This window comes from Bos taurus, chromosome 23, assembly GCF_002263795.3.
Source record: "Bos taurus isolate L1 Dominette 01449 registration number 42190680 breed Hereford chromosome 23, ARS-UCD2.0, whole genome shotgun sequence".
Lineage (NCBI taxonomy): Eukaryota > Metazoa > Chordata > Mammalia > Artiodactyla > Bovidae > Bos > Bos taurus.
In genome coordinates this window covers 6125341-6140649 of record NC_037350.1, presented here as the reverse complement: position 1 = coordinate 6140649, position 15309 = coordinate 6125341, and the positions used below count along the sequence as shown (strand labels likewise).

Here is a 15309-nt window from a genome sequence, read left to right as displayed (position 1 = left end):
ACTTAAAAGAGGTGAGAAATGAAGTCTTGGGGATTCAGGGAAGCATGGTTCAAGAAGAAAGAGCAAGTGCCAGGGTTCTAAGATAGGAGAATGTGCAGCATGGTGAATAAGAGTAAAGTTAGTGTGATGGCCGGACCAATATGAGCCAGGGTAAACTGGTTAAATTGAGGCCAGAGAGATACCAAAACTGGAGGTCCACATTGTATAAGATCTTTGTAGTCTATGGCTTTTAAGTTGGTTTAATGCTAAGAATAAAGAGGAAAGATTATTTGAGAGGACCGGGGAGGAAAAGGATTGAGGATATTATAAAAACATATTTTAAATGACCATAGAAAAGGAGAGGAAGTGAGTCCAAGACCATGTCCAAGAAGAAGATGAATTGGGGGCCTGATGAAAAATGGGATGAGAAGCAGGGGAGAATGAAGTTCAGTTCAGTTCAGTTCAGTCACTGAGTTGTGCCCAACTCTTTGTGACCCTATGGACTGCAGCACGCCAGGCTTCCCTGTCCATCACCAACTCCCGGAGCTTACTCAAACTGATATTCATCGAGTCAGTGATGCCATCCAACCATCTCATTCTCTGACATCTGCTTCTCAGTGAAAGTGCAGGATTTGAAGGACAAGAGAGTTCTTAGGTGGAGAATATACTTTTGAATTATAATTAACACTTATTTAGCATGAATGCTAATAAGTTGTAAAGAATGTGCATAAGCTGTAAAGAACAATATTGCATAGAAACCTGAATCAATACAAACTGGAAGTAGTCAGACAGGAGATGGCAAGGGTGAACATCGACATTTTAGGAATCAGTGAACTAAAATGGACTGGAACAGGTGAATTTAACTCAGATGACCATTATATCTACTGATGTGGGCAGGAATCCCTTAGAAGAAATGGAGTAGCCATCAGAGTCAACAAAAGAGTCCAAAATGCAGTACTTAGGTGCAATCTCAAAAACGACAGAATGATCTCTGTTTGTTTCCCAGCAAACCATTCAATATCACAGAAATCCAAGTCTATGCCCCAACCACTAATGTCGAAGAAGCTGAAGCTGAATGGTTCTATGGAGACCTTAGAAGACCTTATAGAATTAACACCCCAAAAAAGATGTCCTTTTTGTTATAGGGGACTGAAATACAAAAGTAGAGAGTCAAGATACACCTGGAGTAACAGGCAAGTTTGGCCTTGGAGTACAAAATGAAGCAGGGCAAAAGGTTATAGAGTTTTGCCAAGAGAACACACTGGTCATAGAAAAACCCTCTTCCAACAACACAAGAGATGACTCTAACACATGGACATTACCAGAGGGTCAACACTGCAATCAGATTGATTATCTTCTTTGCAGCCAAAGATGGAGAAGCTCTATACAGTCAGCAAAAACAAGACTGGAAGCTGACTGTGGCTCAGATCATGAACTCCTTATTGCCAAATACAGACTTAAATTGAAGAAAGTGGGGGAACCACTAGACCATTCAGGTACCTAAATCAAATCCCTTATGATTATACAATGGAAGTGAGAAATAGATTTAATGGGCTAGATCTGATAGAGTACCTGATGAACTATGGACGGAGGTTTGTCACATTGAACAGGAGACAGGGATCAAGACCATCCGAAGGAAAAGGAATGCAAAAGCTTAAATGGTTGTCTGAGGAGGCATTACAAATAGCTGAGAAGTGAAAGGCAAAGGAGAAAAGGAAAAGATATATCCATCTGAATGCAGAGTTCCAAAGAATAGCAAGGAGAGATAAGAAAGCCCTTCTAAGCGAACAATGCAAAGAAATAGAGGAAAACAATAGACTGGGAAAGACTAGAGATCTCTTCAAGAAAATTAGAGATACCAAGGGAACATTTCATGCAAAGATGGGCTCAATAAAGGACAGAAATGGTATGGACCTAACAGAAGTAGAATATACTAAGAAGAGGTGACAAGAATACACAGAAGAATTATACAAAGAATATCTTAATGACCCAGATAACCACGATGGTGTGATCATTCACCTAGAGCCAGACATCCTGGAGTGTGAAGTCAAGTGGGTCTTAGGAAGCATCACTGTGAGAAAAGCTAGTGGAGGTGATGAAACTCCAGCTGAGCTATTTCAAGTCCTAAAAGATGATGCTGTGAAAGTACTGCTGCAATATGCCAGCAATTTTGGAAAACTCAGCAGTGCCCAGAGGACTGGAAAGGGTCAGTTTTCATTCCAATCCCAAAGAAAGGCAATGCCAAATAATGTTCAAACTACTGCACAATTGCACTCATTTCACATGCTAGCAAAGTAGTGTGCCAATTTTTCCAAGCAAAGCTTCCATAGTATGTGAACTGAGAACTTGCAGATGTTCAAACTGGTTTTAGAAAAGGCAGAAGAACCAGAGATCAAATTGCCAACATCCACTGGATCATCGAAAAAGCAAGAGAGTTCAAGAAAAGCATCTACTTCTGCTTTATTGACTATGCCAAAGCCTTTGGCTGTGTGGATCACAATCAACTGTGGAAAATTCTTCAAGAGATGGGATTACCAGACCATCTGACCTGTCTCCTGAATAATCTATATGCAGGTCAAGAAGCAACAGTTAGAACTGTACATGGAACAACAGACTGGTTCCAAATTGGGAAAGGAGTAGGTCAAGGCTGTATATTGTCACCCTGCTTATTTAACTCATATGCACAGTACATCATGTGAAATGCTGGATTGGATGAAACACAAGCTGAAATCAAGATTTTTGGGACAAACATCAATAACCTCAGACATGCAGGTGACACCACCTTTATGGCAAAAAAATGAGGAGGAACTGAAGAGCCTCTTGATGAAGGTGAAAGAAGAGGGGGAAAAAGTTGGCTTAAAACTCAACATTCAGAAAACTAAGATCATGGCATCTGGTCCCATCATCACTTCATGGAAAATAGATGGGGAAACAGTGGAAAGAGTGACAGACTTTATTTTCTGGGCTCCAAAATCACTGCAGATGGTAATTGCAGCCAGGAAATTAAAAGATGCTTACTCCTTGGAAGGCAAGTTATGACCAACCTAGACAGCATATTAAAAAGCAGTGACATTAGTTTGTCAACAAAAATCTGTCTAGTCAAAGCTATGGTTTTTCCAGTAGTCATGTACGGATGTGAGAGTTGGACTATGAAGAAAAGTGAAAGTGAAAGTGAAGTCGCTCAGTCATGTCTGACTCTTTGTGATCCCATGGACTGTAGCCTACCAGGCTCCTTCCTCCACGGGATTCTCCAGGCAAGAGTACTGGAGTGGGTTGCCATTTCCTTCTCCGGGGGATCTTCCCAACCCAGGGATCGAACCCAGGTCTCCCGCATTCCAGGCAGATGCTTTAACCTCTGAGCCACCAGGGAGGCCCCTAATAAAGAAAGCTGAGCACCAAAGAATTGATGCTTTTGAACTGTGGTGTTGGAGAAGACTCTTGAGAATTCCTTTGACAGCAAGGAGATCAAACTAGTCAATTCTAAACAAAATAAGTCCTGAATATTTATTGGGAGAACTGCTGAAGCTGAAACTCCTATACTTTGGCAACCTGTTATGAAGGACTGACTCATTGGAAAAGACCCTGATGCTGGGAAAGATTGAAGGTGGGAGGAGAAGGGGACGACAGAGGGTGAGATGGTTTGATGGCATCACTGACTCTATGGACATGGGTTTGAGCAGTCTTCGACAGTTGGTGATGGACAGCGAAGGCTGGCATGCTGCAGTCCATGGGGTTGCAGAGTCGGACGCAACTGAGTGACTGAACTATTGATGTGCTAAGGACCTTTATGTATTATCTCATTTAAATTTTGTAGCCACCTGATATGGGAATAAATTTTATTATCTAAATGTTGCAGCTGATGAAATTGAAGCATAGAGAGACTAATCCTCTTTCTTAAAGATGTGTTGCTAATCATTGGTGAAACTAGAATTTGATTTCCATAAGTCTTTCTGGCTCCTGTTCTTGACAAGTTCACTGTACAGGGCTAGATGCTGTGGAGGATTCAGGTGTGATGATATGGACTCAGGTCAATGAGAATCGAGGTTAGAGACAATTGAATGGGGCTGGAAATGGCACTTTGCAGTACTTCAGTGACTCAGTGGGTGGCAAGGAATCAGAGGCAGCAGAATTAAGATCGCACAGGTAGGATTATGGATATCGACACCAAGATGATACTAGACTAAAATAACAAAAGATAAAGACTTGCACTAGTTTACAGCCTGAAAAAAAGGTGCCAAAGGAAGGGAAACAATGAAGATAAAATTATGAGTTAAATAATTTACAAAGCAAAGTTGGGGAATACGTTTGATATGTTGGAGTTATGAATTAACTTTGGAGAGAAAGACTCTTATTTTATAGGAAAATAACTGAGGACCAGAGAAGCAAATCATGAACCCAAGATCATAAAGCCAATTAAATAGTAGCTCAGGGACAAGGGTCCAGGTTTTCTGATCTTCAGGACAAGTCCTTTCCAGCAGGCAACCCAGACGCTCTTGGTGAATCATTGTCTGCTGGTTATTTGTCTCTAATCCAAAGGAAGATATTATAGTTAATCAGTAAATACAGGATGGCAAAACCCACAGCCTTACAGAAACATGAAAGATATCTTGACCTTTGAGTTTCCTTCACATCTCTTCTCTTCCCCCTCCCCAACAGCTCCTTAGCTCAGATCACTGACTCTTCTTGACTATAAACTGCCTTTCAGATATTGCAGACCCCTGCATTGATGTCAAGCAGAAACTCAGGAAGAGAAAACTAAGGTCACCTTCAGGGAATTTCTAGCTAAATTAGGCTCCACTGAGTTTTGAAATCAAAATGCTTCTGGTAGGTGAATGCTGTATGGATGCGCTATCAAGCCCGTGTGTGACTGGGCATTTGTTATTGATATCACAGAGCCGAGCAGGCAATCTCAGGAGAGTCTGGATTTTAGAGGCAGTGCAAGTAGGTGAGATGAATAATTGTGTTTTTGACTTTTGAATTTCCTACACCTTGCCAGTAGTCATTGCAGCCAAAATTTGGGCCATGTGTATTCCAGAGAGGTTTTTGATTTAAGAATCTAGGTTATTTTGAAGGCAAGCAATATTCAATGTATCATCTACACCTAAGATTTTATGTATTTATTTTTATGGCAATGGGTGTTTCTCCTGTAATATGAAATATAAAATTTTAACATTGGAGGAATGACAATGGTCTATTGCTAACATGCACATTATCTTTGGCAAGCACTGAAATTCTTGATTAATGTTTAACTACAAGAAATACACTCAGTTCAACTAAAGGATCAGTTTCAGGATTCACGCTGAGTTGTCTTGATGATTAGAGCTTAGGCTCCAAGGAGAAGCCCCAGGGGCAAGGGGATCGAACATACCAACCAGTGGGAGCCTTGCTGACCTCTGGAGAATGTGCGCCGGATATAAGATCTTAATCCTTGCTTATCTCACCACAGAAATTTGGATGGAGAGACAGTATTTATCACAACGAGAAGTGGACCCAGGAGCTGAGTTCACTAGGAATCACACCATTTCAGAAGGTACTCGATTCAAAAGAGCCGTTTTCGAAGGGCAGTACTGTAGAAGGTTTGGTTGCTGTGCAGACAGAGATGATGGCTGCGTGACTCAGTTCTATGAGGCGGACGCGCTGTGTTACTGTGATAAATTCTGTGAAAGGGAGAATTCTGATTGCTGCCCTGATTACAAGTCATTTTGCCGTGAAGAAAAGGGCTGGCCTCCTCGCACAAAGCCTTGGTCCCCAGAAGGTAGGATTCGGGAATGTGTTCCAGCATTGCCCTAGTTCATAACATGGTCTAACTGTCTTTCTCTTTCCTTCCTTCCTGCCTCCATCTCTCTTCTTCCATCTTTCCTTCCTTCCCTCCCTACCTCTTTCTCTCTCTCCTTTCTTTCCACCCTTCCTTTCTTAAGTTGAAATGAAAAATGAATACTTTGATCACCAGGTTAAATTTCTTTGGATTGTTAACATGCTTTGATTCAGATGCCGGCACGTGCCTCAGCCTAGCACCTTCGGCAAAGTCCTGGTGTGACGGCCACGAAGGCTGATTTCCGTTCTGCTTTGAATAGCCACTCACCTTATAAAAAGTTACTTAAAATTCTTTCTTTGTAAAACATCTTGACAAAAAGCAACCTCTCGTGCTTTTTTGAGTGTAACCTCAGAAAATCACATCAAAGTCACAAGATTGATCCTCTGCAGATGTATGTAACATTTTACTTATTGTCTCATGAGTGGCGTTAGAACCTGTGTTACAGCAATGCCATTTAAACCAATGCAGGAGCGTAATAAAGGTGGCCACCCTCCCTGCCTAAGTAATCCCAAAGAGATTCTCCCTGAATGTTTTTGTTCATTTTGCCAATCAGGGATTTTAAACTGTGAAAAACAAAACAGTGCTTCATACAGAGTAGTTGTAAAAGTCTAAGACTGAGTGAATAAATATAAATATTGGGTTGGCCAAAAAGTTAATTTGGGTTTTTCTGTTACATTCTATAGAGCAACCTGAATGAATATTTTGGTCAACTCAATAATTCATAAGGAGGACAGTGTTATTTACTCTATTGGTTTAATTATAGTAGAATGACTGTAGGTTCTGAGCAATCAATATATCTAAAGTTTGCAAAAAACGCAAAACAAAACTCTCCTGCTCCACTTTATATGAGGCAAAATTCAGGTTTCCTCAAAACTCTGTCACATAATTATAAGTAGGTGATGGTGAGTGGAAATTACGATTAGAAGACAGTGCAGGACAAATTAGGATTTGTATCTTTACAGCAAAATCCAGATGCTGACTTTTGCTTTCATTTTCAATAGTGCCATCTTGTTTGTAAAACACACACATACTACGTTAAAATTTCCACAGCATGGTCATTCCTGCTAGACCTTTGCCTTTCCCAGCAAACAGCAATTAAATAGTCTATCAGAAATGGGAGAGCTTGTCATTCATTGAAAAATATTCATTGACCGCCTCCACCATGCCAGACATTGCACTTTTGCTGGGGCAACCATGGGGAAGCGGCTCAGACGGTAAAGCATCTGTCTGCAATGCAGGAGACCCGGGTTCGATCCCTGGGTTGGGAAGATCCCCCGGAGAAGGAAATGGGAGCCCACTCCAGTGTTCTTGCCTGGAAAATCCCATGGATCGCAGAGCCTGGTAGGCTACTGTCCATGGGGTCGCAAAGAGTCGGACACGACTGAGCGACTTCACTTTCACTTTATCCTTATGGGAGTGATAGTCAAGTTTTGGGGGGGGGGGGCGGGGGGGGGATGCGTGGTGTAAGATATTTAACAAATTCACTGTACAGTTGCAAATTGTGTTAAATTCTCAGAAGGAAACATTTCGGTGCTGTGGGAAAGCCTATCAGAATATAATGTCAACATGGAAAGCAGTATACAGTATTAGCTTGGGGAGTGAGGGGTGTGGTCACCTGAGGAGCTGACAGAACCGAGTCTGGGCGCCAGGAGCTTGGTGTGGACTAGGTGCTGGACGGAGGCCACCGTTTCTGGAGAGTCACGGCTGGCGGAGGGTTGAAGGTGACATTAGAAGGGGTTTGAGAGGAGTAGAGGGCAGATTTCGCTGGGACTTATAGGCTATATCAAGAATTTTAAATTTTATCCTATTATGAGAACTCATTGAAAGGTGTCAGGTATGAGCAGGGTCGGCTTCACGAATGCTGAGGGTGAGTATTATGTATTAGCTGCAGCGCTTTTGATGTGCTAAAGCATACTTGAGCTTTCCTTATTTGAGCCCTGTAGCCCATTTAGATGGAGAAGGCAATGGCACCCCACTGCAGTACTCTTGCCTGGAAAATCCCATGGATGGCGGAGCCTGGTGGGCAGCAGTCCACAGGGTCGCGAAGTCGGACATGACTGAGCAACTTCACTTTCACTTTTCACTTTCATGCTTTGGAGAAGGAAATGGCAGCGCACTCCAGTGTTCTTGCCTGGAGAATCTCAGGGACGGGGGAGCCTGGTGGGCTGCTGTCTATGGGGTCGCAAAGAGTCGGACACGACTGAAGTGACTTAGCAGCAGTAATAGCAGCAGTAGCAGCAGCAGCAGCAACAACCCATTTAGAAAAGAAACTGCTACTTCATCTATGTCCGTTTTTGCTTGAAAGCTAAGACTTTGCTAAGACTTTAATTTAGGGTTATGTTTTAGGTAGAACTTATGTTCCCGGTATAGCTTTTATTCCATTCATGATGGAGGGAAGCAATTTATTATTTTATTTAGAGGCAAAGGTTCACATCATAACTGTACTCATGAGGTAATTGTTTTCTTTTGTTTTTTCTTTCTTATGAAAGTAGCTTGTTGAAAGAAAATAACACTACACAATATTGAAAAAGATACAAAATTATATGAAATAAATAGACAATGGCATACTGCTGCTAAGTCACTTCAGTTGTGTCCGACTCTGTGCGACCCCATAGACGGCAGCGCATCAGGCTCCTCTGTCCCTGGGATTCTCAAGGCAAGAACACTGGAGTGGGTTGCCATCTCCCTCTCCAATGCATGAAAGTGAAAAGTGAAAGGGAAGTCGCTCAGTCTTTTCCGACTCTTAGTGACCCCATGGACTGCAACCCACCCACCAGGCTCCTCCATCCATGGGATTTTCCAGGCAAGAGTACTGGAGTGGGTTGCCAGTGCCTTCTCCAAATGGCATACTATTTGCAGTAATTTTTTGCATGTATGAAGTGACTTTCCTCTGAGATGCTAGAGACAAAATCACTGATTTATTCAATGTTTTTCAGTTATTTAACTGCATGATATGGTCTAATTTCTTACACTGTAATTATTTTCAACCTGGGACTTAAAAATGTATTATCTTAAGGTTTAAAAACAATATGCCAAATAAGTAAATAATGTCCCGTTTTAAAAAAATTTATTTATTTTAGTTGGAGGCTAATTACTTTATAATACTGTAATGGTTTTTGCCATACACTGACATGAATTAGCCACAGGTGTACATGTGTTCCCCATCCTGAACCCCCCTTCCACCTCCCTCCCCCTCCCATCCCTCTGGGTCATCCCAGTGCACCAGCCCTGAGCACCCTGTATCATGCATCGAACCTGGACTGCTGATTCGTTTCACATATAATAATATACATGTTTCAATGCTATTCTCTCAGATCATCCCACCCTCGCCCTCTCCCACAGAGTCCAAAAGACTGTTCTATACATCTGTGTCTCTTGCTGTCTCACATATAAGGTCATCGTTACCATCTTTCTAAATTCCATATATATACATTATTATACTGTATTGGTGTTTTTCTTTCTGGCTTACTTCACTCTGTATAATAGGCTCCAGTTTCATCCACCTCATTAGAACTGATTCAAATGTATTCTTTTTAATGGTTGAGTAATATTACATTGTATATATGTACCACAGCTTTCTTATCCATTTGTCTGCTGATGGACATCTAGGTTGCTTCCATGTCCTAAACCACTTGTAAAAGAATGAAACTAGAACACTTTCTAACACCATACACAAAAATAAACTAAAAATGGATTAAAGATCTAAATGTAAGACCAGAAACTATAAAACTCCTAGAGGAAAACATAGGCAAAACACTCTCTGACATAAATCACAGCAGGATCCTCTATGACCCACCTCCCAGAATATTGGAAATAAAAGCAAAAATAAACAAATGTGACCTAATTAAACTTCAAAGCTTTTATACAATGAAGGAAACTATAAGCAAAGTGAAAAGACAGCCTTCAGAATGGGAGAAAATAATAGCAAATGAAGCAACTGACAAAGAATTAATCTCAAAAATATATAAGCAACTCCCGAAGCTCAATTCCAGAAAAATAAATGACCCAATCAAAAAATGGGCCAAAGAACTAAACAGACAGTTCTCCAAAGAAGACATACAGATGGCTAACAAACACGTGAAAAGATGCTCAGCATAACTCATTATCAGAGAAATGCAAATCAAAACCACAATGAGGTACCATCTCACGCCAGTCAGAATGGCTGCTATCCAAAAGTCTACAAACAGTAAGTGCTGGAGAGGGTGTGGAGAAAAGGGAACCCTCTTGAACACTGTTGGTGGGAATGCAAACTAGTACAGCCACCATGGAGAACAGTGTGGAGATTCCTTAAAAAACTGGAAATAGAACTGCCTTATGATCCAGCAATCCCACTGCTTGGCATACACACTGAGGAAACCAGAATTGGAAGAGACACATGTACCCCAATGTTCATTGCAGCACTGTTTATAATGTCCCTTTTGTATAAATTGGAAGTTGGACATATAGTTACTTCCAGTCATTGGGGAATTTCAAAGGTCAGATACAGAAAAAAAGTGATAGAGTTTGAAATGCAACCAGACTGGATTTTCCAGACAAAATCTCTAGTGTGGCAGATCTTAAGGAAGAGTCTAGAGAACCATCTGCTATGAATAGACATAAGCTAATTTGATTATACACAACTTCTATGTTCACACTGGTTAAAAAAAAAAGGATGTAAATCACTGACATTTGAATTGAATCAGAGTTATTTACCCCTTCACAACCTCCTTAACCACATTACAATGAAGATAAATCACATTCCAAATTCTGCTGTTCATACTGATAATTACAATAATATACATTGGTATGGAGACCTACACTAGTCCATAAACCTGTGTAAGCTTCATGAAATCTCAGGTCCCCATCCTGTTAGATGTTGCCATATTTACCATGCTTGAAAATTTATTGGCATTTTCCCATATCTGATAATATTACAGATTATCAGGTTATAATAAATCCTCTTACCCAGTGGCTGGACAGATGTTTTGGAGATTAATCCTAGGGTATCAGGTTTAAGCACGAAGTCTTTTGATCTTAAAAGATACAAAAAAACTGGGGAGTATGAGTGAGATATGATTTTTAACTATTTAAACTAATCTATATAAATTGAATATTGTTAAGTGATGAGTTGACTGCTTATATCCATTATGCTGATTAACAAGTCACTAATTTTACCAATGAAAGCCCATATCTGGCACTCATTATGCTATACTCTAGTGTTCATTAAAAGATGGATAGTGGAACCCCTTGTAGGAGCTGCCCTTGAGTCTGGACTTTCAGGATAAATTATATTGACCACCCATGGGATGCAGACTCCTGATTAAAGCAGGCAGTTGCCTTCCCTGAAGTGATGTTGGGGCCAACACAGATAGTAGAACACATTATGATGGAGTATTTTATTTTATTTTATTTTATTTTTTATTTTTTTTAATATGGAACGCTTTATGAATTTGCGTGTCATCCTTGTGCAGGGGCCATGCTAATCTCTGTATCGTTCCAATTTTAGTATATGTGCTGCCGAAGCGAGCACTGATGGAGTATTTTAAAATAAATTATATTATACTGTCATTTTTTCTTTCTTTCTTTCTTTTTTAACTTTACAATATTGTATTGGTTTTGCCATATATCAAAATGAATCCGCCACAGGTATACATGTGTTCCCCATCCTGAACCCTCCTCCATCCTCCCTCCCCACACCATCCCTCTGGGTCATCCCAGTGCACCAGCCCTGAGCTTCCTGTATCGTGCATCAAACCTGGGCTGGCGACTCGTTTCATATATGATATTATACATGTTTCAATGCCATTTTCCCAAATCATCCCACCCTCTCCCTCTCCCAGAGTCCAAAAGACTGTTCTATACATCAGTGTCTCTTTTGCTGTCTCGTATACAGGGTTATTGTTACCATCTTTCTAAATTCCATATATATGCGTCAGTATACTGTATTGGTGTTTGTCCTTCTGGCTTACTTCACTCTGTATAATAGGCTCCAGTTTCATCCACCTCATTAGAACTGATTCAAATGTATTCTTTTTAATGGCTGAGTAATACTCCGTTGTGTATATGTACCACAGCTTTCTTATCCATTCATCTGCTGATGGACATCTAGGTTGCTTCCATGTCCTGGCTATTATAAACAGTGCTGCGATGAACATTGGGGTACATGTGTCTTTTTCCCTTCTGGTTTCCTCAGTGTGTCTGCCCAGCAGTGGGATTGCTGGATCATAAGGCATACTGTCATTTTTTCTAAAATCAAGAGACTTATTTAACTTTCCAAAAATCTGATTTACCTAATTCTTTAATAATGGCTGTTAATGTTGCAAAACTCATTTGGTTTTGACAGTCACAGCTATGCATCTATCTACTTATTTATTTATTTATATCAAGGTGTAACCAGTTTGATTACCTCACACTGAAGGCTTTTATATGCTTTTCACTGAGAAAATAAAGACACCAGGAATTCTTTCACCTCTCATCATAATTTTCAACTTACTGCCATCTTGGTTACTGTTTCCATGAAGTAGATTCCTCTTCCTGAGCTCTGAATCCCATCATCTCTTGTCTTTTCAAGATCTCCACCCTTACAATTGTCCCTTCCTTCCTCCCTCCCCTCTCCTCTTCTCTTCTTTCCTCTCTCCCTTTTTCTCCCTCTTTCTCTCCTAAACCATCATTTCCCTCCTTCTTTTCTGGATCAATCAATTTACAAAGTTATTGATTTATGAAAGTATTTTTGTAGCTCCCAACTTTTCTTTAACTACTCAATTTCTACTACCTTTAAATCATCAATCATATTTTCAAATTATCATTTTATTTTATTTTTGATATCTCATCCATTATTTTATTATTTCAACAAATTTATTGAGAACCTACTACTTGCCAGGCACTGTATGAGGCACAAAAAAAACAAAGTTGAACAATGACACAAAAACACAATTCCTGTCCTCATGGAGTTTACAATCTGGAGGGTCTACATTAATCAAACAAATATATATATAAAATTACAAAGGTGTTCAACATTAAGTAGAGGTCATGTGATAATGTAATTTTTTTCTTACTCTGAAAAAAATTAGGGAATGCTTCCCTGAGGAAGTAGTGACTGATTCATTTTTATACTGCAGGCAGATTTCTCTCTCTTTTTTTTAAGTGCAATTTTAATCAAGGTAACTCACCTAACCCTAGATGGGAACAAAAATATTTTATGTTACCTATGTTATCAATTATTAGCGCTGCTATTTATAATTCTGAACATTGAAAGAGTTAATACCTCAAAAACATGAAAGCAGTGACTGGCACAGCACCTTAAAAGCATTTAAGAGAAGTTAGCTATTATTACTTCTTAGTTTCATTGTGCTCCTTATTTCACTTACTTTGTATTTGACTCTTATTGCACTTTAAATATCTGAAATTAGTGAGAATTAAAGTGCTTCTTCCACCAAAGGAAACTTTGTTCATGCTATTCTTTTGCTTGAAATACCTTCATCACTTAGTTGACTCCTATTTGTCTTTCAGATCTCAAATTAACATTTTAAAAGAAATACTTTTTATTTAAAACTAGTAGAATCCAAAACAGGATACAAACATTGCTTGGGAGATGGAGCTAGACATCAAAAATTAATTTCTAATCCTGACTCTGTTTCCATGACGAAGTGATACCTAGCATGGGAATCATACAGTTTATTCCTTAGAGTGATACAGGATAATTCATCTTTTCACTGCTGGTGAGTGTAAATTGGTGAAATCATTAAAAAAAAAAAAAAAGAAGATATGAATTAAATGCCTTAAAGATGTCCAAACCTCAATTTTGACCCAGAACTTCCACTTCTTGGAACTTTTCCTGAGGAAATAACTAAGAAAGTGAGCAAATGTCATTTACAAGACATTCTCTTGCAGGACGCTGGTGGGTAGTTGTAGCTCCCAACTTTCAAAGAGCCCACCCTCATCTCCATGTCCTTAACCAGTTTTATCTTATTTCCTCCTTTCCTTTAATGGCAAAATATCTGAAAGAAACATTTCACTTCCTTACTTCTAAACCTCTCATTAGCTCATTCCTACAAGACCTTGTTCCCTGCTACTTTACCGAGCTCTATCTTGGCAGGGTTATTGAAGGCTTCCATGTTTTCAAGTGCAGTATTCAGGTGTCCATTCTCTTTTATTTTATTTTTTGGCTGTGCTGTTCAGCATGTGGAATCTTAGTTCCCCTACCAGGGATCAAACCTGCCTCCTCTGCATTGGAAGTGCAGAGTCTTAACCACTGGACCACCAGGGAAATCCCAGATCCCCATTCTTTTCTTGACCCCCTCAGCCATACTCTATGTAGGTGACTGTTTCTGCTTCTGTGGAATATGTCTGTTGCTTTCCAGGACTCCACCACGCCCTGAATTCCCCTCTTCTTCCCAGGTCACTTATTCCCAGTTTGTTTTTCTGAATGTCTGTTGGTTACAGTGTTTGAGCTCAGTCCTGGATGTCTTTCTCTTACCTACAAACACTCTCTCAAGGAGACTGTTATTTATTCTCAAAAACCTAAAGATAAGTACTTTACTGGCTCTGAAATTCATGTTCCAGCCTTGCCTTGACTTTGGACTTCCATTCCTACTCTACTTGATGTTCTCCATTAGGATGTCTAACTTAGATTTGATCTTAGTCTAAAATATGTAAGGCGGAAGCTTGATTTCTCACTACAAACTTGTTCCTTATTTCAATAATAGCATCACTGCTTCTCTATCCCTTAAGCAAAAATCTTAGTGAGACTTCTGTGACCCTTGTTTTTCCTGATTCTCCAATAGTTAATCCTATTTGCTTTGGCTCCAAATTAAGTTAATCCAGTTCTTTCCACCCTTATCTGTATCAGGCAAATCCTTCATTCCTCTGGGAATACCACTCCAGGCAGTAGACTCGGAGAGGTGAGAACACAGTTTATGGAAGAGACACTTTGGATAAGGTCTTACAAGTCCCTGTAAGAGGTTCAGTTTTAGTCTAAATTTAATACAGAAAAACATGAGGCTTTTAAGCAGAGAGTGACATAACACAGATCTTAAGAGAGCTCTCTAAATGCTGTTCAGGGGATGAAGGATACACTGGAGTCAGGCAGGAGCAGAGGAAGGGGGTGAACTGAATTTCTGTATTAGTATAAAAGCTGATGCTTCACTTTGTCAGTACTTTGGCCAGGCTCAGATGAACAAATAATGGTTTTTGTTTAAGAAGCCACCTCTCAAGTGAGATTGTAGCAAACATTGTTTCTGATAGTCAATTCTGACTTGACATTAAGGAAGGAAGACGAAGAAATGGAACTTTTGATAACACTAGACATAGTACTAATGATGTTGGGCAGGCCTGGGGATAGCATTCTCTTGGCTTCAAAATTAGTAGCTGGGGAACAGGTCAGAGAAGGGACAGCCTCCTCCAATTAGAACCTTTGTAATTTCTAGTCCCTTTATCTATAAAACTGGTACATTGGACAAGAAACATTTAAGCTGTATGAATAAAAACCAGCTTTCAGATATACATATGTATACGTACATACATACAACATCAGTTCA

At 39.9% G+C, this 15309-nt stretch overlaps 1 protein-coding gene and 1 non-coding gene across 5 annotated transcripts in view; one reads left to right on the top strand and one right to left on the bottom strand.

Annotated features, from left to right (window-relative positions):
- The first annotated feature begins 5269 nt into the window (after positions 1-5269).
- Positions 5270-15309, top strand: part of TINAG (tubulointerstitial nephritis antigen) — a 106090-nt gene continuing 96050 nt past the window's right edge. The window contains exon 1 of one of the 4 annotated variants that reach the window (XM_005223240.5): positions 5270-5509. In XM_005223240.5, the coding sequence (XP_005223297.1) occupies positions 5380-5509 (130 nt within the window). In that variant the 5' untranslated portion in view covers positions 5270-5379. 4 annotated transcript variants of the gene reach the window in all.
- Positions 11200-11303, bottom strand: LOC112443932 (U6 spliceosomal RNA). Its single transcript, XR_003032333.1, has one exon. It is a non-coding gene; the product is annotated as a U6 spliceosomal RNA (small nuclear RNA).